Source organism: Microtus pennsylvanicus, chromosome 22 (genome assembly GCF_037038515.1).
Source record: "Microtus pennsylvanicus isolate mMicPen1 chromosome 22, mMicPen1.hap1, whole genome shotgun sequence".
Classification (NCBI taxonomy): Eukaryota; Metazoa; Chordata; class Mammalia; order Rodentia; family Cricetidae; genus Microtus; species Microtus pennsylvanicus.
The window spans coordinates 8,883,718-8,901,985 of record NC_134600.1 but is presented as its reverse complement, the minus strand read 5'-3'; the positions used below and the strand labels follow the sequence as shown (position 1 = coordinate 8,901,985).

The following is an 18,268-nucleotide window of genomic DNA, read 5'->3' as shown; positions in this document are numbered from 1 at the left end:
CAGTTTGATGCAGGCCTTTTCTTGTGTGGTCACCTAGATAATCTCATTGCAGAAATAGAGTCTGAAGTGAAGTAATTACAATGATCAGGCTTCGTTATGTGATAGAAATTTAATTTTGTTCGCCAATTGTGTACACATGCACTTTTAAACATATTTACAAATGTGTGTGGCCATGGCGATGCAAAGACAGGAAACTGAATTGCTTAGAAGGTCAGGTGTTTTTTAATATTTTTTTTTTTATTGCAGTGGTATTTAAGATCCTGCAAATGGCTTGGCGGGCTGTTTAGCTTATTAAAATAGCTTCAGAGAAATCCTCTTATAACTTGGGTATTAGGATATGGGATTAACACTTGATTATAGGCTAGATCATTTCGTGCCCAGCTTCTAGTAATTCCTCTGTTTGTGGTCTATGACTTGATTAATAAAACACCCAGACGCGTGGTGTCATTTCATAATTGGATTCTGTGCCATCTCGTGGAATTGTGGTGTTGCTCGACAGAACCCTTGGCTCTGTTTGGTGAATCTAGAATGAATTTGTTGATCGCTTCACTGAGAAATCTGACAGAGTCTGCGATGCAGTAGTTAAGACACATTGGTCATAGCTGACACTGGTAAAAATGTATTCAAGGACAGCCCTCACAGTGTGTCCTGTATGCCCCAGTATTTCTGGTTTGGCATATGGGACTTTTATTTTTTATTTATTTATTTATTTTTTTAGAATGAGACAGTATTTTAGGGCTTTGTTGATTAGTGTTCTTCCTTAAGCAGCAAATAAGCATCTTCCGTGTGTAGACTGATAACTAGGCACTGGGGGGCAGAGGGCAGCGCCTGTACTTTTGCTTTTGCCCAATCTCTCATTCATTTTTTTTTGAGACAGGGTTTCTCTGTGTCACAGCCCTGGCTGTCCTGGAACTCTCTTTATAGACCAGGCTGGCCTCAAACTCACCTGTAATAATTGCTTTTTGGTCGTCTGTTCAAATACCTTAAAAAGCCAGCCTAGGAAGGATTTATTTTGGCTTATAGTTTGAGGAGAAACATCCGTCATGGGTGCCGGGGCAGGTCCTGACACTATGCTGTCCATTCGGTGGTCCCCAGGTCCAGTTGCTTCCACAACCTCCCCAAGCAGCCCCACCAGCTGGGACCAAGTGTTCAAACAGCAAACCGTAGGGAACATGTCCCATTCCGGAAGTGACACTGGGACCTTGGAAGGTGTCCAGCTCCTGTCTCGCTTACCCTTCCTTCCACCCACTCTCTAGATCCTGTTGCCCCTTCGTCCAGGGGCTCCTATCAAAGTTATCACCTGCAAGGCCGATCCTTCGCTCCCTCTCTGCTTTTCTTCCCTCATCTCCCGCTGCCTTTTCTCCTCTGTCCCCACCATTCTGGAGGTTCTCTCTGTCAAGCCCAGGACTGTCCCTGCGACTCTGAATAGCTATGGTCCTGTTTCGCTTCTGCTGGAAGCACTCAACGGTTTTCTCCCAATTGGTGTAGCCAGCCAATGCCCGGATCCCTTGATTGCTACAGCATCCAGCCTCCTCCTTTCCAGCCCGTTGCACGCTGGTCAGGTGATCTTGTAAAGTGGCAAATCTGATCCTGCCTTCTTCTTTAGGAGCCTTCAGTAACAATGGCTCATGTCAGGAGAATGTCAAAAAGTCATGCTAACCTGACTTTGGTCTCCAGCCTGAAGCCCCACCTCACTGTCCCTAACAGCTGGTTCTTGGTTTTTATGCCTGCTCCTTCTCCTCCTCCTGCTCCCCCACCTCCCAGCAGACTTGGCGTTTGCCGTGAACTCACTTCTTCTGCTCCCGTCTTCACCCCTGGCATAGCCGTCTGCGTCCATGAGCTGTGGTAGGCTTGTCTCTCCACCACCGTGTCCTGCTTACCAGGCTGTGAGCTCCTTCCCAGCAGGGACTGTGTCTGGTTTCTCGCTCCCCTTTCTCAACGTAGAAGAAATGATTTGGAGACATTCGCTCGGGGCCTAAGTGACCATTTCAAAGGGTAGATGGCCCTGGGAGAGGAGCTGGTGAGGGAGCGTCCATAAGCTAAGAAAATGGCCCAAGTTGCATTGTTGACCGAGTGCCATGCAGTCAAGTCTTTTCTCTCTTTCTGTCACATTTTGAAAATAAATATAATTCTTAGGGAAAATTCTGTACATAGTATCTATCTGATTGTGATCGAGGCAGGACATGAAACAAAGCAAAAGAATTCCTTATTAAATACACATACTCTTTGCTAAGCACAAAGCAGATGCCACGGCTATTCTGCTCTTCCTGGTAACTCTTCATCAAGACCATTGAAGGCTGCTTCTAAAATTTACGAGATTTGACGCCACGTGTCTTATGATACTGCCCGTGGAGTGTAAGGTGACCCTGGGCTCTATACAATCTACGTCAAACGCCTCTCAATGGGATACGTAGGCTTTCGCTCTGAGCTTGTGGCCCGCATCATTGTGTTTTGATTTGAACAGTTGGAAATCTGGGGGGAGGGATTGCGTTTCACCCGCTGCCTAATGCGGAGTTTGTAACAATGACTTCAGACACATTCTGCCTATAAAATAAAATGAAATAATTTATCTTTCCAATCAGTTTTCCTGCCAAGACTAGTGCCCTTGTTTCTCAGTCTTGATCTGAGACTGTCTCCCCTTCATGAAGTTTGGAAACTATCTGAAATGGAAAGGCCACATGATGGAAAGGACCCCCCCCGCCCTCTCCCCCGCCCCCCCCAGTGTGTGTGTGTGTGTGTGTGTGTGTGTGTGTGTGTGTGTGTGTGTGTGCGCGCGCGCGCGCACCTGCGTATGTGCATGTGTACAGAGATCTGTTTTTAAATTAGCTACAGGCTAGATGGGTTCTAGGTGGTGGCTTTGCAGTGTGAATTATTCATGGAGACTGGTTTGCCTTATGGGTAAATGAGCTGGCTTTCTTGATTACATCCATACAAAGGACTGAAAATGAGTTAGGATGCTCCCTTCTGAAGCACGCAGGCTGTTTTGGGATGCACTGACGGAGTCTCTCTTTGACAGGGCAAATATATGGATATTGAATTTGACTTTAAAGGTGACCCGCTGGGAGGCGTGATAAGTAACTGTAAGTATTTTACTTGACTCTTTTATCAGTCGCTTGAGAATGCTAAAACAGGCATTTGTAAGTGGTGGACTAGTCTAAATACTTCGATTGAAGAAAGGGGAAGAAGAGTGTTTGCTTTAATAAGAATTGTTAACCATGGCATTCCAGATTGCTTTACAATATAATGTAAAACATATATATGTATATGTGTATTTATGCATTCATATATATACATAAACATATACACACACACACATATATATATATTGTTTGGTTTGGTTTTGATTTTTTGAGAGAGAATTGTACTGTCTCATCCAAACAGGCCTCAAAAACGCGTGTATCCTTATACCTGGCTAAGTGTTATAAATTCATTTATTGTTACCTTTGGTAAACTGTTCAGAAATCTGCTGAAGTATTTGTACTTTATTCCTCATGGGCCTTTAAGCCAGCCTAACAAAAATATATTCCGTGACTAAAAATAAAACCGAGGGAATTTATTAATTAATTTTGTGGCGCTAAGATAGAGCCCAGGGCCTCATACACACTGGGCAGCCGCACTGAACTTTACCTTAGCCCTAAAATAGAAATAATAGATTTAAATTAGTAGCCTTTTAAAGGAAGCTTTTCTCCTGTACCGTGAGTAGGCCTTTATCTCGAATGTTATTTTGAGAACCGTGACCTCCTTTTTTTAGGCTTTCTAGATCATGGAACTGTAAATCTAGCTGTTGGTAAAACATGGACGCATTAGCCTCCTTCCCAGTGTGGAGTGAGGAACACAGGACTGGGTCCAAGGCTATGACATAGCTCCGGGTCCAGGACTTGTGGACTAGCCGTGAGTCACACCAGCGTGGCTGGCTTTGTGTGCCTTCTTGGCCTCCTAGCCAGGGAGCTTGGAACTCCCCTGATGTTTCTTTCTCCTTTGATTTCACATTTCATTTGTTTGGAAATTAATTCTAATGCAGGGGTTTATGTGACCCCGGCTGTTACCTCACTGTCCTCTCGAATGTTCTGGGTTTTAGGGTCACGTGACCAGACCAGTGCCTATAGAGATGAGTGAAAATAACTAGTCTACACTAGACACGGAAATGACAGCTGTCTAAAGTGCCCAGAACACCGTCATTGGCTTGTTAGAGTAATGGCGTGTGTCTATATATGGGGGTGCAGATACTGGGAGAGGCCGGAAGAGGGCGTCGGCTCTCCTGCAGCCGGAGTTCCAGTGGCTGTGTAATCCTCACATAGGCGCTGGGAGGCTATCTCATGTCCTCCAGAAGAGCGTTGGGCATTCTTAGCCACCAAGCCGCCTCACCAGCCATCCTCTTTGAGTGATCTAAGACCTAAAGCGGAGAGGAACTGGTCCAGCAGAGGAGGAGATGGGTAGCCAAGAACCCTCAAGCTGCCGGGGAGCGGGGGTGAGCTCCCTGATGCTGTGCAGAAGTTGGTGTTAGGAGTGATTTGTGCATACCGTGTAGCGGAACTCGTGGCATGTGTTGGGGGTGGGGGCACGAGGGATGAGAATAGGAACACACACGTATACTTACGGATGTCCGCGACTGTGTGGAGGTCAGAGATGGGTGCCATTGTCTCCCTCATTCACTCTCTACCCTGTATTTTGAGACGAAATTTCTCACTGAACCTGGAGCTCATATGTCTGGCTCTACCACTAGCTAGCACATCCCAGAATTTTTCATTTCTTTGTCTCCCTGCTGTTGGGAGGCTGCTTGTTCGTCCTGGTCACCCAGAACCAAAGTGTATTATTTAAGGCACTGCTTGGCCCATTAGCTCTAGCTTCTTATTGGCTAACTCTTACATCTTAATTTAACCCATCTCCATTCAACTGTGCATCACCACGAGGTCGTGGCCTACCAGCAAAGTTTCAGCACATCTGTCTCCAGTGGCAGCTCTGTGGCTTCTCTCCGACTCCACCTTCTTCCTCCCAGCATTCAGTTTAGTTTTCCCCGCCTAGCTCTGTTCTGCCCTACCAACAGGCCAAGGCAGTTCCTTTATTAACCAATGGTGTTCACAGCATACAGAGGGGAATCCCACATCATCTCCCCAGTGATATTACAGGCACATGCCATAGAGCCCAGTAGTAGCTGAACGAGTCGCTGAACTTTAAAACGAAATCCTCATCTTCGTTCATAGATAGGACTAGCATTTCAGGACTAGTATTTCCTCATCTTTGAAATAACGGGGGTGGGTGGATGGACTCTGGTTCTTCCGCCTCAGCATTTTTGCAGTACGTAACGTGATTTTCCTTTTGGTCTGCCTCGCTGTCTACTGTGCCGTGCTATGCATGGTGACGGCGCTGTGTGCTTGTAGGAATGTGGCGTTGTGAGGGAAGTAGCTTGAAGGGGAAGTTCTAATGTGAGAAGAAATTGTATAGGATACTCCCATTTCGATGATACGATTTTATAGGCTAACTACGGCAGCGGAAGTATGGCAGCATGCATCTCCTCCAGCCAGAAGCAGATGATGATGGCCCCTGCCAGGCTGCCGAGGCAGACCCCTTGCAGGGTACAGCAGCTAATGAGAACTGTCTCGGGAAGGGGGTGGCTCAAGTTTAAGGCCACCATTCTCAGAAGCAATTCATTTTAATTCGGCAAACTATTCATAAATCCTTAGTGCTTTCTTTTTATAAGGCGAATTAATGCTAGTTATTGCATCATTAATGCCACTTATTACAGTGGCTGGGCATTACACCGATGGTAGCTTTGGACTTGTCCTTTCACTACGGAACTTGCAGCTGAACATTCTGGAATGGTTTAATCTACAGTGTTCCCGAGGATTCTGTGAAGATAATTGGGAGTTAGTTACTTCATTATCAGCATGAGAAGATAACTTTGGATTATCATTTAAGTTCAAGTTCTAAACATAAGTCTCTTCCTGACGTAAGAATCAGAAGATTCTTACAGTATCCATGGAAAATAAATACCAAACACTTGGTGTCCGTTAAGACTAATATGCCTGTGTGAATGAGTTTCATATGGTCTTGGTTACAGTTTGTTCCCACAAAAAAAAAAAAAAATTACATCGAAACTCGTAAGCGGGAACACCCCGGTGGTTAAGAATATCCCTTGCTGTAGAGAGGGAAAGCACACATTAGTGGTGGGACAGGAAATTTCACCCCATACAGGCAGGGCTGACTCATGCGGGCCCTGGGAGCTGCCAGGCTGGCTTTGGTGCATGTAAAGCAGTGGGTGAATCGCCGGGGTTCTTGCCAGACCCTGACGCGTTAGCTTCTTGCGGGCTGGAGAAGAGCACGGGCTTTGCTTTGTCTTGCAGAAGAGATGCGTTGCTTCCTTTCCCAGCAGCCACTAGGAAAAGCCCAACTTGTCAATGGCTTAAATGATCACCCTGAGTGGTTCAGGCACCCTCTAGACGGTTGTACACCCGGGAAGTGGAGAACAAAGGCCTCCAACTCATCTCCCTTTTCCTAAAGAGGGGTGCGATACAGTCTTAGTCTGGAGCACACTTGAGAGTTCCAGAGGCCTGAGAGCAGTGTCCTTAAGAAGGCTGTGTAATTAAAATGGGAGGTGGCAGAGGCTTCCTTTAATAGAGAAGATGAGACACGGGAGCGAGTGCAGACGTCCCACTGACCTGGAGTGGCGCCTCTAGTTGGCTACGGCTTGCTGCTTACTTACTAATCGGGTGCTTGTGGCCGAAGATTTCTGTGTCGTAGTGTTCTGAACTGGAACCTTTGAGAAACTAGTTTTCTGCTTCTTTTATAATACTCCCAGGCATCTTCTCAAATCTGTGATGCTTGGAAGCAATTTAGACCGTGGAAAAACATGATCTAAATCTGCTCAGAGGCCAGCACGGAGAGGAATCTGCTCTGGAAATAGGTTCTGATTTCAAGTCTAAAGTGTAAACCAAGGTGAAAATTCTGGCTGCCCTCACCCCCGCTGGGTGTCACAGAAACACACCCTGCATGTCGTGTTTCAGCATTTGGGGCTTCTGCTTCATGCGCACAACCCACTGGTTTCTCATGCGATCACCGATGTCTATACAAGAGACAGCAAGTTACTGAAGTTCTCTGGCCCTCCCTGACTTCATCCTTGCAGTGGGAATAATCAAGCGTGTGTCAGGCTGGACCAGGGTCAGTTCTGTATTTATAGCTCCATAAAGTGCCTGGCACATAGTAAACCCTCGATAAATGTCTATTTCCCACTATTAAATGCCGACTTGTTTATTGTCTGTATGGCCTTTAACCAAATACAAATTCTGTAGTACAGAGACAACCTGTCTATTGCTGAGTAACTAGCAACTGAATAAATCTGACATCTTTCTCTCACACACACACATATACACCCCACATATACATACACATAACACATACGACCCCCCCATAAACACACACCTCATATACACATACAGTGCACATACACACATACCCCACGTATACACATATACTACACAAACATACGCATATACCACACACACACACACACTGAATATCATACGTAATTTTATGCGTTTGAAAATTTTAATAAGCAAAACTCCAGATTTAGTGGGTAATTTTATCTATATGCCTTATTTTTGGGTTTCTGGGGGTTGAAGGTAGGGCCTTCTTCTTATGCACTCTACCACCAAGCCAAATTCCAGCTCTTTTTTTCACTGTTTTCTGTGCTCACCCGGCAGGCAGCATGGGGGAGATGCACTCTGCATGTCCTGGGGATGGAGCTCAGGTTTCTAGACATGGTGTCTTACACCTTTTCCCCCTGGGCCACCTCACGGCCCAGCAATCTTATTTTAACAGCCTCAGTTGGATAGATTTTTCAGGAATGGCCCCACCAAATACTCATTCTGTGTCTCACCTTTGGATTGTCCCATCGTCTTTGACTCAGGACTTGACCGTGAGGTTTGTTCAGTCTGTGGAACAGTTGTCAAGGGGGCGCGGGGGCCTAGCCAGACTTGGACTGGCTGCGTAGTGGAGTTTGCCTTTGCTTTCTCTGGAGTCTCTCTTCACGACACTGTGCAGAGACATCTGTTTGGTACAGAAGAGGGCCATGAAATGGGCTGCCTGATATGTTTCTATCAGGTGTCACTCGGAGAGCCAGGAGCGAGCCCAGGACCATCAGCCTTGCTGGGTTCAGACCAGACAGAGCTACTCAATGCTTTAAGCTACTGAGATCTAGAGTACTTTCTCCCATATAGGCAGTCCGGATGAGGGAGGCCAACTGGAAAAGAAAAGACTCTGTTAGAGATAAAGCTGAGGTCGAAGAGAGTGGCTTTGGGTTTGTCACCTGAACACATAGGTGTGATAGTAACCCCCTGGCTGTTAGAAGTCAGGGAGCCAACGATGGCACTAAGTGTTCATGATTTCTCCCCGTGGCCATCGCCCCAACTGTCTCGCTGGACTGAAGAGCAAGGTCATTGTGTATGTGGTAAGCAGAGCCCAGAAGGACCCCGTCCGCGTCCATGCACCTCAGCCCTAGGCCTTACCGTGCAGTTGTTCCTCCAGTCCTGGGGAGGACCGATGAAGATCTAGGAAGTTTCACTGGGGACATCCCCTGCAGAGACATGAAGGGCAGGAAATGAACCAGCCCTCCGCAAAAGGCTCTTGATTGCTTTTCTCTTACATTTCTATAGAATTTATGGCGTGGTTGCTTCCTGCTTTTGTGTGTTGTCTCCCTTGGGGTGTATTGTTTAGCTTCTATGCTGTATATTGGTAACACATGGAACATGTTTTTTTTTTTTTTACATTGTGTGAGATTTATAGCTTTGTTCTTTTATATCATATCTTTGATTTCATCGATGGCAAGCCATTGAGAAACTGCCTCATCTGATTCATCCTCGAGGAAACTGATCTTAATTTGTTTCTTGACAAGCCTATGCATGAGATGGATTTGGAGAACCCTGTAGGTCAGCGGTTCTTAACCTTCCTAAGGCCGTGACCCTTGGATGCAGGTCCTCACGTGGTGGTGACCCCCGACCATAAAAATTATTATTATTATTATTATTATTATTATTGGTTTTTCGAGACAGGGTTTCTCTGTAGCTTTGGAGCCTATCCTGGAACTCCCTTTGTAGATCAGGCTGGCCTCGAACTCACAGAGATCCACCTGCCTCTGCCTCCCTAGTGCTGGGATTAAAGGCGTGCGCCACCAACGCCCGGCTAAAAATTATTTTTGATGCTACTCCATAACTTTTGTAGTTTTCAGAATTGTAATGTAAATATTTTTGGAGATAGAGGTTTGTCAAAGGGGTCGCGACCCACAGGTTGAGAAGCACTGCTATCGATGAGTCAATCAATTCTTGTGAGCTGGTTAATATCTGCCTACCAGTCAATAGTGTCTGCTTCTAATCTGCCTTCTTTGGGACCACTAATCAGTAACAAGTTAGGAGAGCATGTCATCTTATTTGTAATTTTGATTTCTTTTCTCTATGTGTGTATGTGGTGGACGTGTGTGTGTGTGTGTGTGTGTGTGTGTGTGTGTTTGTGTGTGTGTGTGTGTGTGTGTGAGTGTGTCTGGGTGTGTGGAGACCTAAAGTTAATCTCAGTAATCGTCCTCAATTGTTCTTCCTCCTTATCCATTGAGACAGTGTCTCTCAATCAGACGCCAAGCTGGCCAGCATAGCTACCGGAAGCCTTCTTGGCTATAATTACGAGCATTTGGCTATGCCTACCAACCCTTACGTGAGCCTCCGGTATTCCAGGATCTTTAAAAGGATGGTATTGATTTAAAATCTGTCCCCTAAAAGATAAGTAAACCCATGTTCATATTTAGGATTTTCCAGTAAAAATACTGAGTTCTGCTCAGTATTTCCTGGTGATTGGGTAGTTGGAGGGAAGGTCTCAGGAGCAGTCAGCATTTTCATTAATGCATGGGCTTGCAGCGTTATCCCGTCCTTGCTAGGAAAACTGAGACAAAGATGCGTCTTCATAGGCCTCTTGCAGAGCTTGAACACGCCCTTATCCTTGTTTTCTTTTTTTCTTGTTTGTTTTCTCTTCTTCTTTGATATTCTTTTCTGAGCTAACTGTATGAGATATTAGTTTTTTCCTTCTAAACATCCACTGGCTTGGATGGACAGTTATAAATAAAACCTTCATGTTCCCTCCTGTCCATCTGGACAGTGACCGGAAGGGAGGGACAGCAAACACTTCAGTAAAGATAAGGGACCACCGGGGACAGTTGGAGATGGGGGGACACGGGGACAATTGGAGATAGGGGGACACCTAGGACAATTGGAGATGAAGAGCCACTGAGGAAGTTGGAGATGGGGGGACACCGAGGACAGTTGGAGATGAGGGGACACCTAGGACAATTGGAGATGGGGGGCCAATAAGAACAGTTGGAGATGGGGGGCCAATAAGAACAGTTGGAGATGGGGGGCCAATAAGAACAGTTGGAGATGGGGGGCCACCAAGGACTATTGGAGATGGGGGGACACCTAGGACAATTAGAGATGAAGAGCCACCGAGGACAGTTGGAGATGGGGACTACCGAGGACAGTTGGGGATGATGGGGCCACCGAGGACAGTTGGAGATGGGGGGCCACCGAGGGCAGTGCCCACAGTTCCTGCTTTTTCGTTCAGGGGCCCTGCTTTTCCTGGGAGAGAGATTGTGTATAAAACAAAGACACTTTTTTGTTTCTAGGCTTGTAATCCTTTCATTATGCCCCGGGGTAATGAGAGTTCTTCTTCCCAGCCCTTCTATTCTTTTTACTCATTTTCATCCTTTCGCCTGCTTTCAAAAGCTTTCGTTTTCAGTGGGTGCAGTCACGGGTGTTCTGTTCCTCTGACGGTGTGCTCAGGGAAGGTGGTCTCCCAGATGAGCGGGCACCTGTGCATCATCTAAATCTTAGCTGCTAAAATGTCAGAAGCAGAAAGCCCCTGAAGCGCAGAACAGGTCCTTCTGTCGATCCTTCGTGGGTGATGGCCTGCTAGGTAGGAGGGCAAGTTCTGGCCCAGTCTTCCTTTGTCCCTATTCCCGTATGGCTTAATAAGTTTATCTCTCTCTAATCTGAATTTATGGCGATCTTTATATCTTGAGATGCGGTTGCATTGGGGGTTCTGGACATTCTCACGGATGCTGCTGTACCAGGGATCTGGCATTAAGTCCTCGAAATCTCCCTAGCAGAGGCCTGGCCCATGCTGCAGGCACTCCCCTGGTGGAGAAAGAACCGTGCTGAGTTCTGTTTCCCCTTCATTCAGGGCACATTTAAGTAAATGAACATGGTCAGGTGAGAAGTCCCTCCAGTGAATGGAGCTTATATCCTCTGCTTTGAGTACTTATTTGGTATGATCTCATGCTGTTTGATTATGTTGGTACATGCACATTTAGCACAAACCACCGACAGGGAGTGGCTTCAAGGATGCGTGAATTATCTGGGGGCAGGCATCTCCTCTAATTCCTTTTCTACCTGGAAGCTTATGACTTACGTGAAAAGTCGTAAAGAACCCGAAACAGGCTCCAGGGTAATAGAGTAAGCCTTGTGAGTAGTAAAAACCTTCAACTGCTTCGCAATAAAAGCTGCCTCATTTTGTGAGACAGTTGCTTAGTGAATTCCTGGATTTCGTATAAAGTCCATCATTTCCCAAATGTTTAAGAGTTTTGCGCTTCCCCTCCCCCAACGACGACAGAGCCTAAGTATGAGCCTCAGTAACTAAAGCTCCGGATTCACACTCCGATCAGTGCAGCATGAGCCTCCTTTTCTTGTCTACAGGGTGGAGGTGACAGAGTCAACCTCAGGGCCAGCACTCAGGGCTGCGTAGGCTCACAGGCGGAAAGGAAGTTGAAGTTCTGCCTCGGTTTCCTTTTTGTGCCTCTCCTTTTAAACACACGCACCGTGAGTCTTGTTTGAATACGGTGATCACTTCCGACCATATCAGTACATTTGTGGGTCCGCGTTCTTTGTCACATTGCTGGCCTTTAACTCGCTGGCGCTAATGGCGATGGATCCCACAGCCCTTTCTACACTGTCATCAACATTTTCAAAGCGGCCGAATGCCTGGCTTAGTAGCCCATGGCAGCCGCACAGTACAGCCCATGAGTCACGTGCTTTCTGAAGGTCTTATTTTGTGTCTCGATGTGTAGGAAAGAATGTGTCCATGCTGCCGAGAACGTTCGTCTCTGTAACAGCGGTGCCACTGTTACTGCTGGGTGAGAAGAGCAGGCTTGGGAGGTGTCCAGTGTGTCCAGGGTGTGGCCAAGCTCTTAGGGATCTGTAAAACCTGGGTTCTCACTTACTCTGTCTTCCTTACCCTCTCAGTCATGAGCAACTTGTCCTCTCTGTCTGGAAGTGTGTGTGTGCGCGCGTGCGCGCGTGCGTGCGTGCGTGCGTGTGTGTGTGTGTGTGTGTGTGTGCGCGCATGCGTGTGTTTGTGCTCACATGCACGCGTGTGCCATGGTGCTTGTGCGGAGGTCAGATTTCTGGAGTTGGTCCTCTCCTTTGTCTGAGGCAGGGTATCATAGTCATTGATGGAGTACCAGGCAGTTAACTCCTGAGAGTTTGGGGATTCTCCTCGCTCCTTCGATCTCACCGGACATGCACTGCCACATCCTGGTTTTCCTTGCCCTCCGGGTATCCGAACTCTGACCCACATACGTGCTTGGCATGTGCTCTGTCCACTGAGTCATTCCCCAGCTGTCCGTGTCTCATCACACCTGGAAAGGCTGTTGTATTGGTGTGTGTGGCGCGGTCACTGACCAGAGAAAGAAAGCCTTCCTGTTTGCTGATTGCTGAATTGTTCCCGGTGCCTAGTGGGCGGTGATTCCGCTGCAGGAATCTGTGTGTGAATGAACAAAGCAGAATATAGCCCTTGTTTGTGTTCCTCGTGTAGTCAGTCACTTTCTTCAAGGCGTGGGGACTCCTTTGAGGATTCGCTTCTCTGTGAGGAATCTGCCCATGGCTTCTTTGTTCCCAGAATTGCACACTAACTTCTGCCAGGATCTCTCAGAAGCTTGACCACTTGAGAAATAGAACCATACTGTCTTTTTAGTTGTTTATTTTTCTGCACTCGTGGATACATGTTAATTGTCTAAAATTTCTTTTTTTTAAAATTTATTTATTATGTCTATAGTGTTCTGAGCACCAGATCTCATTATAGATGTGTGTGAATCATCATGTGGTGGCTGGGAATTGAACTCAGGACCTCCAGAACAGCAGTCAGTTCTTTTAACCTCTGAGCCATCTCTCCAGCCCAGAAATTCCATTTCTTTACAGATGGCGAATATTATACGCTGTCTTTACCCCTGAGTTGTATTGATCTGTATTGATCTGTGCTTCTCACTTTTTACCCCTTCATTTTGCTTTGCCACAGTTTGGGGAGACCTTGCGGTCACCCAAGTCTTGTGACAGCTGGAGACGAACATAAACTAATCTGGAATAGATAGGTTTTTGCCTCCCATCTCTTTGTTCTCTTTGTTTGTTTTGTTTTTTGAAACAGGGTTTCTCTGTGTAGCTTTTGGAGCCTGTCCTGGAACTAGCTCTTATAGACCAGGCTGGCCTCAAACTCACAGAGATCCTCCTGCCTCTGCCTCACAAGTGCTGGGATTAAAGGCATGCGCCACCACTGCCCGGCTTCATCTCTTTGTTCTTAGAAGCAACCAGATGTATTTAGAGCCTTCTAGGTCCCCGTTCACTGTGGCTCTGCAGTGTTAAATTCTTCCCTCCCTGCATCCTCAAACGCCCTTGCAGATGCCACAAACACAAATGAAGATCAGTGAGCGTTCCCTCGGGAGCCTTCACGGTGCTCTCCCTTTGACTTCACACCCAGTTCAATAGCATCTGGGTTTCAGTGTGTTTAGGACTAAGTGTGTCGGGAACATCAGTAAAGAGAACCGATGGCTTAGAATGTCATCGCTACGGTGTTGTGTAGCTAAAAGCGTGCGTTTATAAGGATACGTCTTAAAATTAGCTTTTGCCAGCAAAGCTTGGCTGGGTTTCTGTGTCTCTGGTGAGGGGTTAGCGGGACTCTAGGCAGGAGGAGAACTGCTGCCTGTCGCTCTGTCATGACGCCTCCTTTCTCGTTTGTTAGTTTGTCATTGCTGAGTGTGGAAACTTGACGAGACCCTACGTTTAAGAGAGGGAAAAGTGTCTGGACTCAGTGACTGAATAGGGCCAGGTGACACAAGATCCTCAAACTTTGGTGATCTAGAGAACCCGCTCTAATTCTGCTGGAAGGCAAAGGAACATGGAGGCCGGAAGCCGCGTGTTCTGATTTCAAATCTGGCTTCCACAGATAGCCTTGCCCATGTGCTCAGCTGTGCAGTGAGACCCACTGAAACAAGGCACTATTCAAGAAACACTTACACCCAGGGCCCGGCAGTTTGTCTGTTAGCTTCATAATTATGATGTGGAATATGAAAGGATGCATTTCGGTGCTTACAGTTGCGACATTATATTTTTGAAACTTTAATGTGACCATTAAACGCCTAGTGTTAAGAGCTATTATCCTGAACGGGTCTGTTGGGAATAACTGCCTCCGTGGGTGATTTTAGTCGAGTTGTGCTTCTGTTTCGAGGAAGCCCTTAAAATATAACTTCTTTTATTGTTTTATTTTAGTAGTATAAAGTAACGAAAGAGGAAGCAAGAATTAAAGCCATAGTTGAAGGCAAAACGGATTTTATACAATTAAATTTTCTTCTTTTTTTTTTTTCCCTGTTAGATCTCTTAGAGAAATCTCGTGTCGTTAAGCAGCCAAGAGGCGAAAGAAACTTCCATGTCTTCTATCAGCTGCTCTCTGGAGCCTCTGAGGAGCTGCTCCGTAAGTCTGCGTTCCTATTTGCTTTTTATTGTCGCAGCGATTCCTGAAGCCTTCTCTACGCCACACGTTCCTGTATGTTTTCCCTGTCTGCATTCTCGTTGCATCTTCTGTTTGCTCCTACCGCAGCCCAGCATCTCTGTCTTATGTCTGCATCTCACCAGGGATCAAGTCATACGCCTCAGGCGTGTTAGGGGAGCCTTCTGGTCAGGGAAGGACCGCTCACACATTTAAAAGTGAAACAGAGGACCAGAACACTTACAGGAAGAAAACTGGCCATGTGTAATAAAGGCCTACGATTACAGAAGAATTTTCTGAGTGAGGATTTTAAAAACCATGGGGAACGGGGTGAGCAAGATGTCTCAATGGTAAAGGCACTTGCGTTCAAGTCTGATAACCTGAGTTCTGCCTCCTGGACTTAACGTGGTTTAAAGAGAGAACCAGCTCTCACAAGCTGTCCTGACTCTACCCCCTTGCCACGATGCTACAAATGCATGTACTTACCATACATGCCCTCACAGTGTCAGAGAAAATGGATAAGTGTAATAATTTTTAAAGTCCTAGGGAAGATATTTGAGGCCATACAAGAGTTAACCATCTGACTTTCGGAGATTTTGTGGCATTAACATAAGTTCACAAGGAAATTATTAATTGCTGCTGGCTACGTACGTCATCAAACAGTTAAAGCGAGAAGAGCTATGGAAAACCGTTCACACTCAGAGAGACACGCTCTGTCCGTTACTTTTCTTCTTTCTGTGACTGAATACTTAGGAAGAAGCCGTGTAAGAGCGGGAAGGTGATTTGGCTCAGGGTCCGAGGAACACAGGGATGGCAGTGGTGGTAACCGTGTTGGCACTTGTACAAGTTGACCGTGTGACTGCTCGCATCTGGGCAGACCAGCAGCATCGTGAGGTGAATGCTGGCGTTCCTGAGGCTCGCTCTGGGCCCCATGGATGCCTCCATCCACATATTATCCAGTCTGTCCTCACTCTGTGAAACCTCTCTCAGAACACTGAGAGGTGTCTGAGGCGATCTAAATTCAGTTGACAATGAAAATTAACCCTCATCACCATGGAATAGTCAACAGTTGTGCTAGGCAGTGGTGGCGCACGCCTTTAATCCCAGCGCTCGGGAGGCAGAGGCAGGCAGATCTCTGTGAGTTCCAGGCCAGCCTGGTCTACAGAGCGAATGCCAGGACAGGCTCCAAAGCTACACAGAGAAACCCTGTGAAACAAGCAACAGCAACAAAAAGTCAGCAGATGCACCCTAAAACACACTGAGTTACCCACTCGGCATATTCTAGCGGAAGTGCGAAAAGGAACAGCTAGGAAGTGTTCTGATGTCTAGACTTGGAATTTACTGATCTAATGCATGCGCCCGAGTGTCCGTAGCAATCTTCCAAAGAATCACCGGATGGTCAGTCTGTAGCCAGTCGCACCACTTTATGGGGTATATATCATAATGATTCATGTGAGCCCAAAGCCAAGTTATATGAAGGACGTTTCCCACCCCCTTGTATTTAGCTATCCTCCATCCCAATATTTGCCATGCAATAATAAATGTTCAGCAGTAACAAAAGTGGGCTTGGGAGAATCACTGCTATTGATCTCTGTCCATATTGTCAGTCATTTGAAATACATTTCCTGATCTAACGTTATCGATTTGCGTGCCTGACTCCACAGAGAAGCTGAAGCTGGAGCGGGATTTCAGCAGATACAACTACCTGAGCCTGGACTCCGCCAAAGTTAACGGGGTGGATGATGCCGCCAATTTCAGAACTGTCAGGGTAAGAGGAGGGTGCCTTCTCCGTGCTTGAGAATGGGCAGCCCCGTTGCTTAGCCAGAACCGCTGCAGGTTCAGTTTCTCTGCATTGTCGTTTATCCCCCCCCCCCCCCGTTAGACACGTTCATTGTGCGTCCCCCAGGTTAGAGAATCCATTGCGTTTTCATTCATGTGGGTTTGCACCTGCTCACGAATCACCCCAGGTTGTGAAGGCCGCGTTTACTCGAGCGTGCTGTTTTACCATTGGTGAAAAGGAGCCTGCATCTTTTGTTCTGGGACTTGACTCTCAGTGTGTGTTGAAATTCCATGTGTTTTTATAGCCAAAGCTAATTTCACAAATATGAAAACTGCCCTTGGGTCCTCTTAAGTCCAAAGTGTTTTCAGGCAGAAAAATCCTGTTTTCCGGGAGATTTACGCGTCAGAAGAGTCCGAGTTCCTCATTCTAGAAAAGAAGCTGACTTCTGCGTAATCCTCTCTTTTCTGGCTTTATGTGGCCTACACTCTCTGACATCATGGTCCCTGGGCTCTACTTCGCAGTGGGACAGCTGGGGCTGCGGGGAGGAGCAGGGCTGGGACAGACGAAGCCAGATGGGCACCCGTTAATGCTGAGGCAGAATGGAGGGGATGCGGGGTGTTTTCCTCATTCCCGCTACTTGTGTATACGTTTGGAGATCTCCATAACTCTCACCGCCGTATAAACTAGTGCCACACGTCCGGAGGAGAGTAGTACCAGCTGGTGTCAGGACGTAAGCATTTGTAGAGCTGTAGACACACCGGCATATGGAAGCCATAGTCCGGACGTGATTTTTGTTTTAAGGCTTGCATCCAAGGCCAGCTCTGTAACCACTCTCCCTGGCACATGCTTGGCATTCGGTGCACATTTGTGAATGAGTGAGTGTCCCTGGCACCCTCCGGGGTTCTTCACCTTTGCAAGCCGGGGTCCTTCTCATCTGTGAAATAAGCAAGGGCTGTTTCTGTTGTTGAAGGCTGTAGAGACATCTTGTTTGGCTTTAGTTCTAGAATCAGAATCCCTGTGTGGAAAAAAAAAAAAAAAAGATGACATGTATGGAAACCAGCTGGTTGATTTGAAACGCGGGGGGGGGGGGGGGGGCTGAGGCTCAACTCCCAGCCTCCTCTTGTGTACACAACTCTGCCATTAAGTGTGCCTGGAAGGCTCTGAAGTCACAGTCTGGAACCACGGAGCAAGATAATTGTTTTGTGTTTAAAATTTTTTTTTTAACCCAGAAGTAAATCTGTAGTAGCAGTATTCATTAGGTTTCATTATTTGTTGAAAACAAGCAAACACCCACAGGCACAGAGCTGCAGAAGGCAAACAGGTGCCCCTCTCTCTCCTTCAGAACGCCATGCAGATCGTGGGCTTCACCGACCACGAAACCGAGTCTGTCCTGGAGGTCGTGGCCGCTGTCCTGAAGCTGGGGAACATCGAGTTCAAGCCCGAGTCGCGAGTGAATGGCTTGGATGAGAGCAAAATCAAAGATAAAAACGGTCAGTCAGTAGGGCAGCCGCTTGACTCGGGGCTCTTGCTTTGAACTGCTGCCCAGTCTCTAGTCTAGAAAGCCAACCTTGGGATTCCCATCAGTTTGAAAGAACTTACTAGCGAAACTAAACCGAAACCCCGTGGCAGTGACGTTTGCCCTTCTCAAGTTCGTACCTGTTTACGTGCCGAGCGTGATGTAGAAAGAACAGCCGAGGGCTTGAT

The 18,268-nt window shown here is 46.9% G+C and overlaps 1 protein-coding gene across 3 annotated transcripts in view; it reads left to right on the top strand.

Moving 5' to 3' along the window:
* Nucleotides 1-18,268, top strand: part of Myo1b (myosin IB) — a 154,587-nt gene that overhangs the window by 90,863 nt on the left and 45,456 nt on the right. For all 3 annotated transcript variants that reach the window (XM_075955915.1, XM_075955914.1, XM_075955913.1), the window contains exons 7-10: nt 3,017-3,080; nt 14,671-14,769; nt 16,449-16,552; nt 17,907-18,054. In XM_075955915.1, coding sequence (XP_075812030.1) covers nt 3,017-3,080; nt 14,671-14,769; nt 16,449-16,552; nt 17,907-18,054 — 415 coding nt within the window. The remainder of the gene's footprint in view (nt 1-3,016; nt 3,081-14,670; nt 14,770-16,448; nt 16,553-17,906; nt 18,055-18,268) is intronic.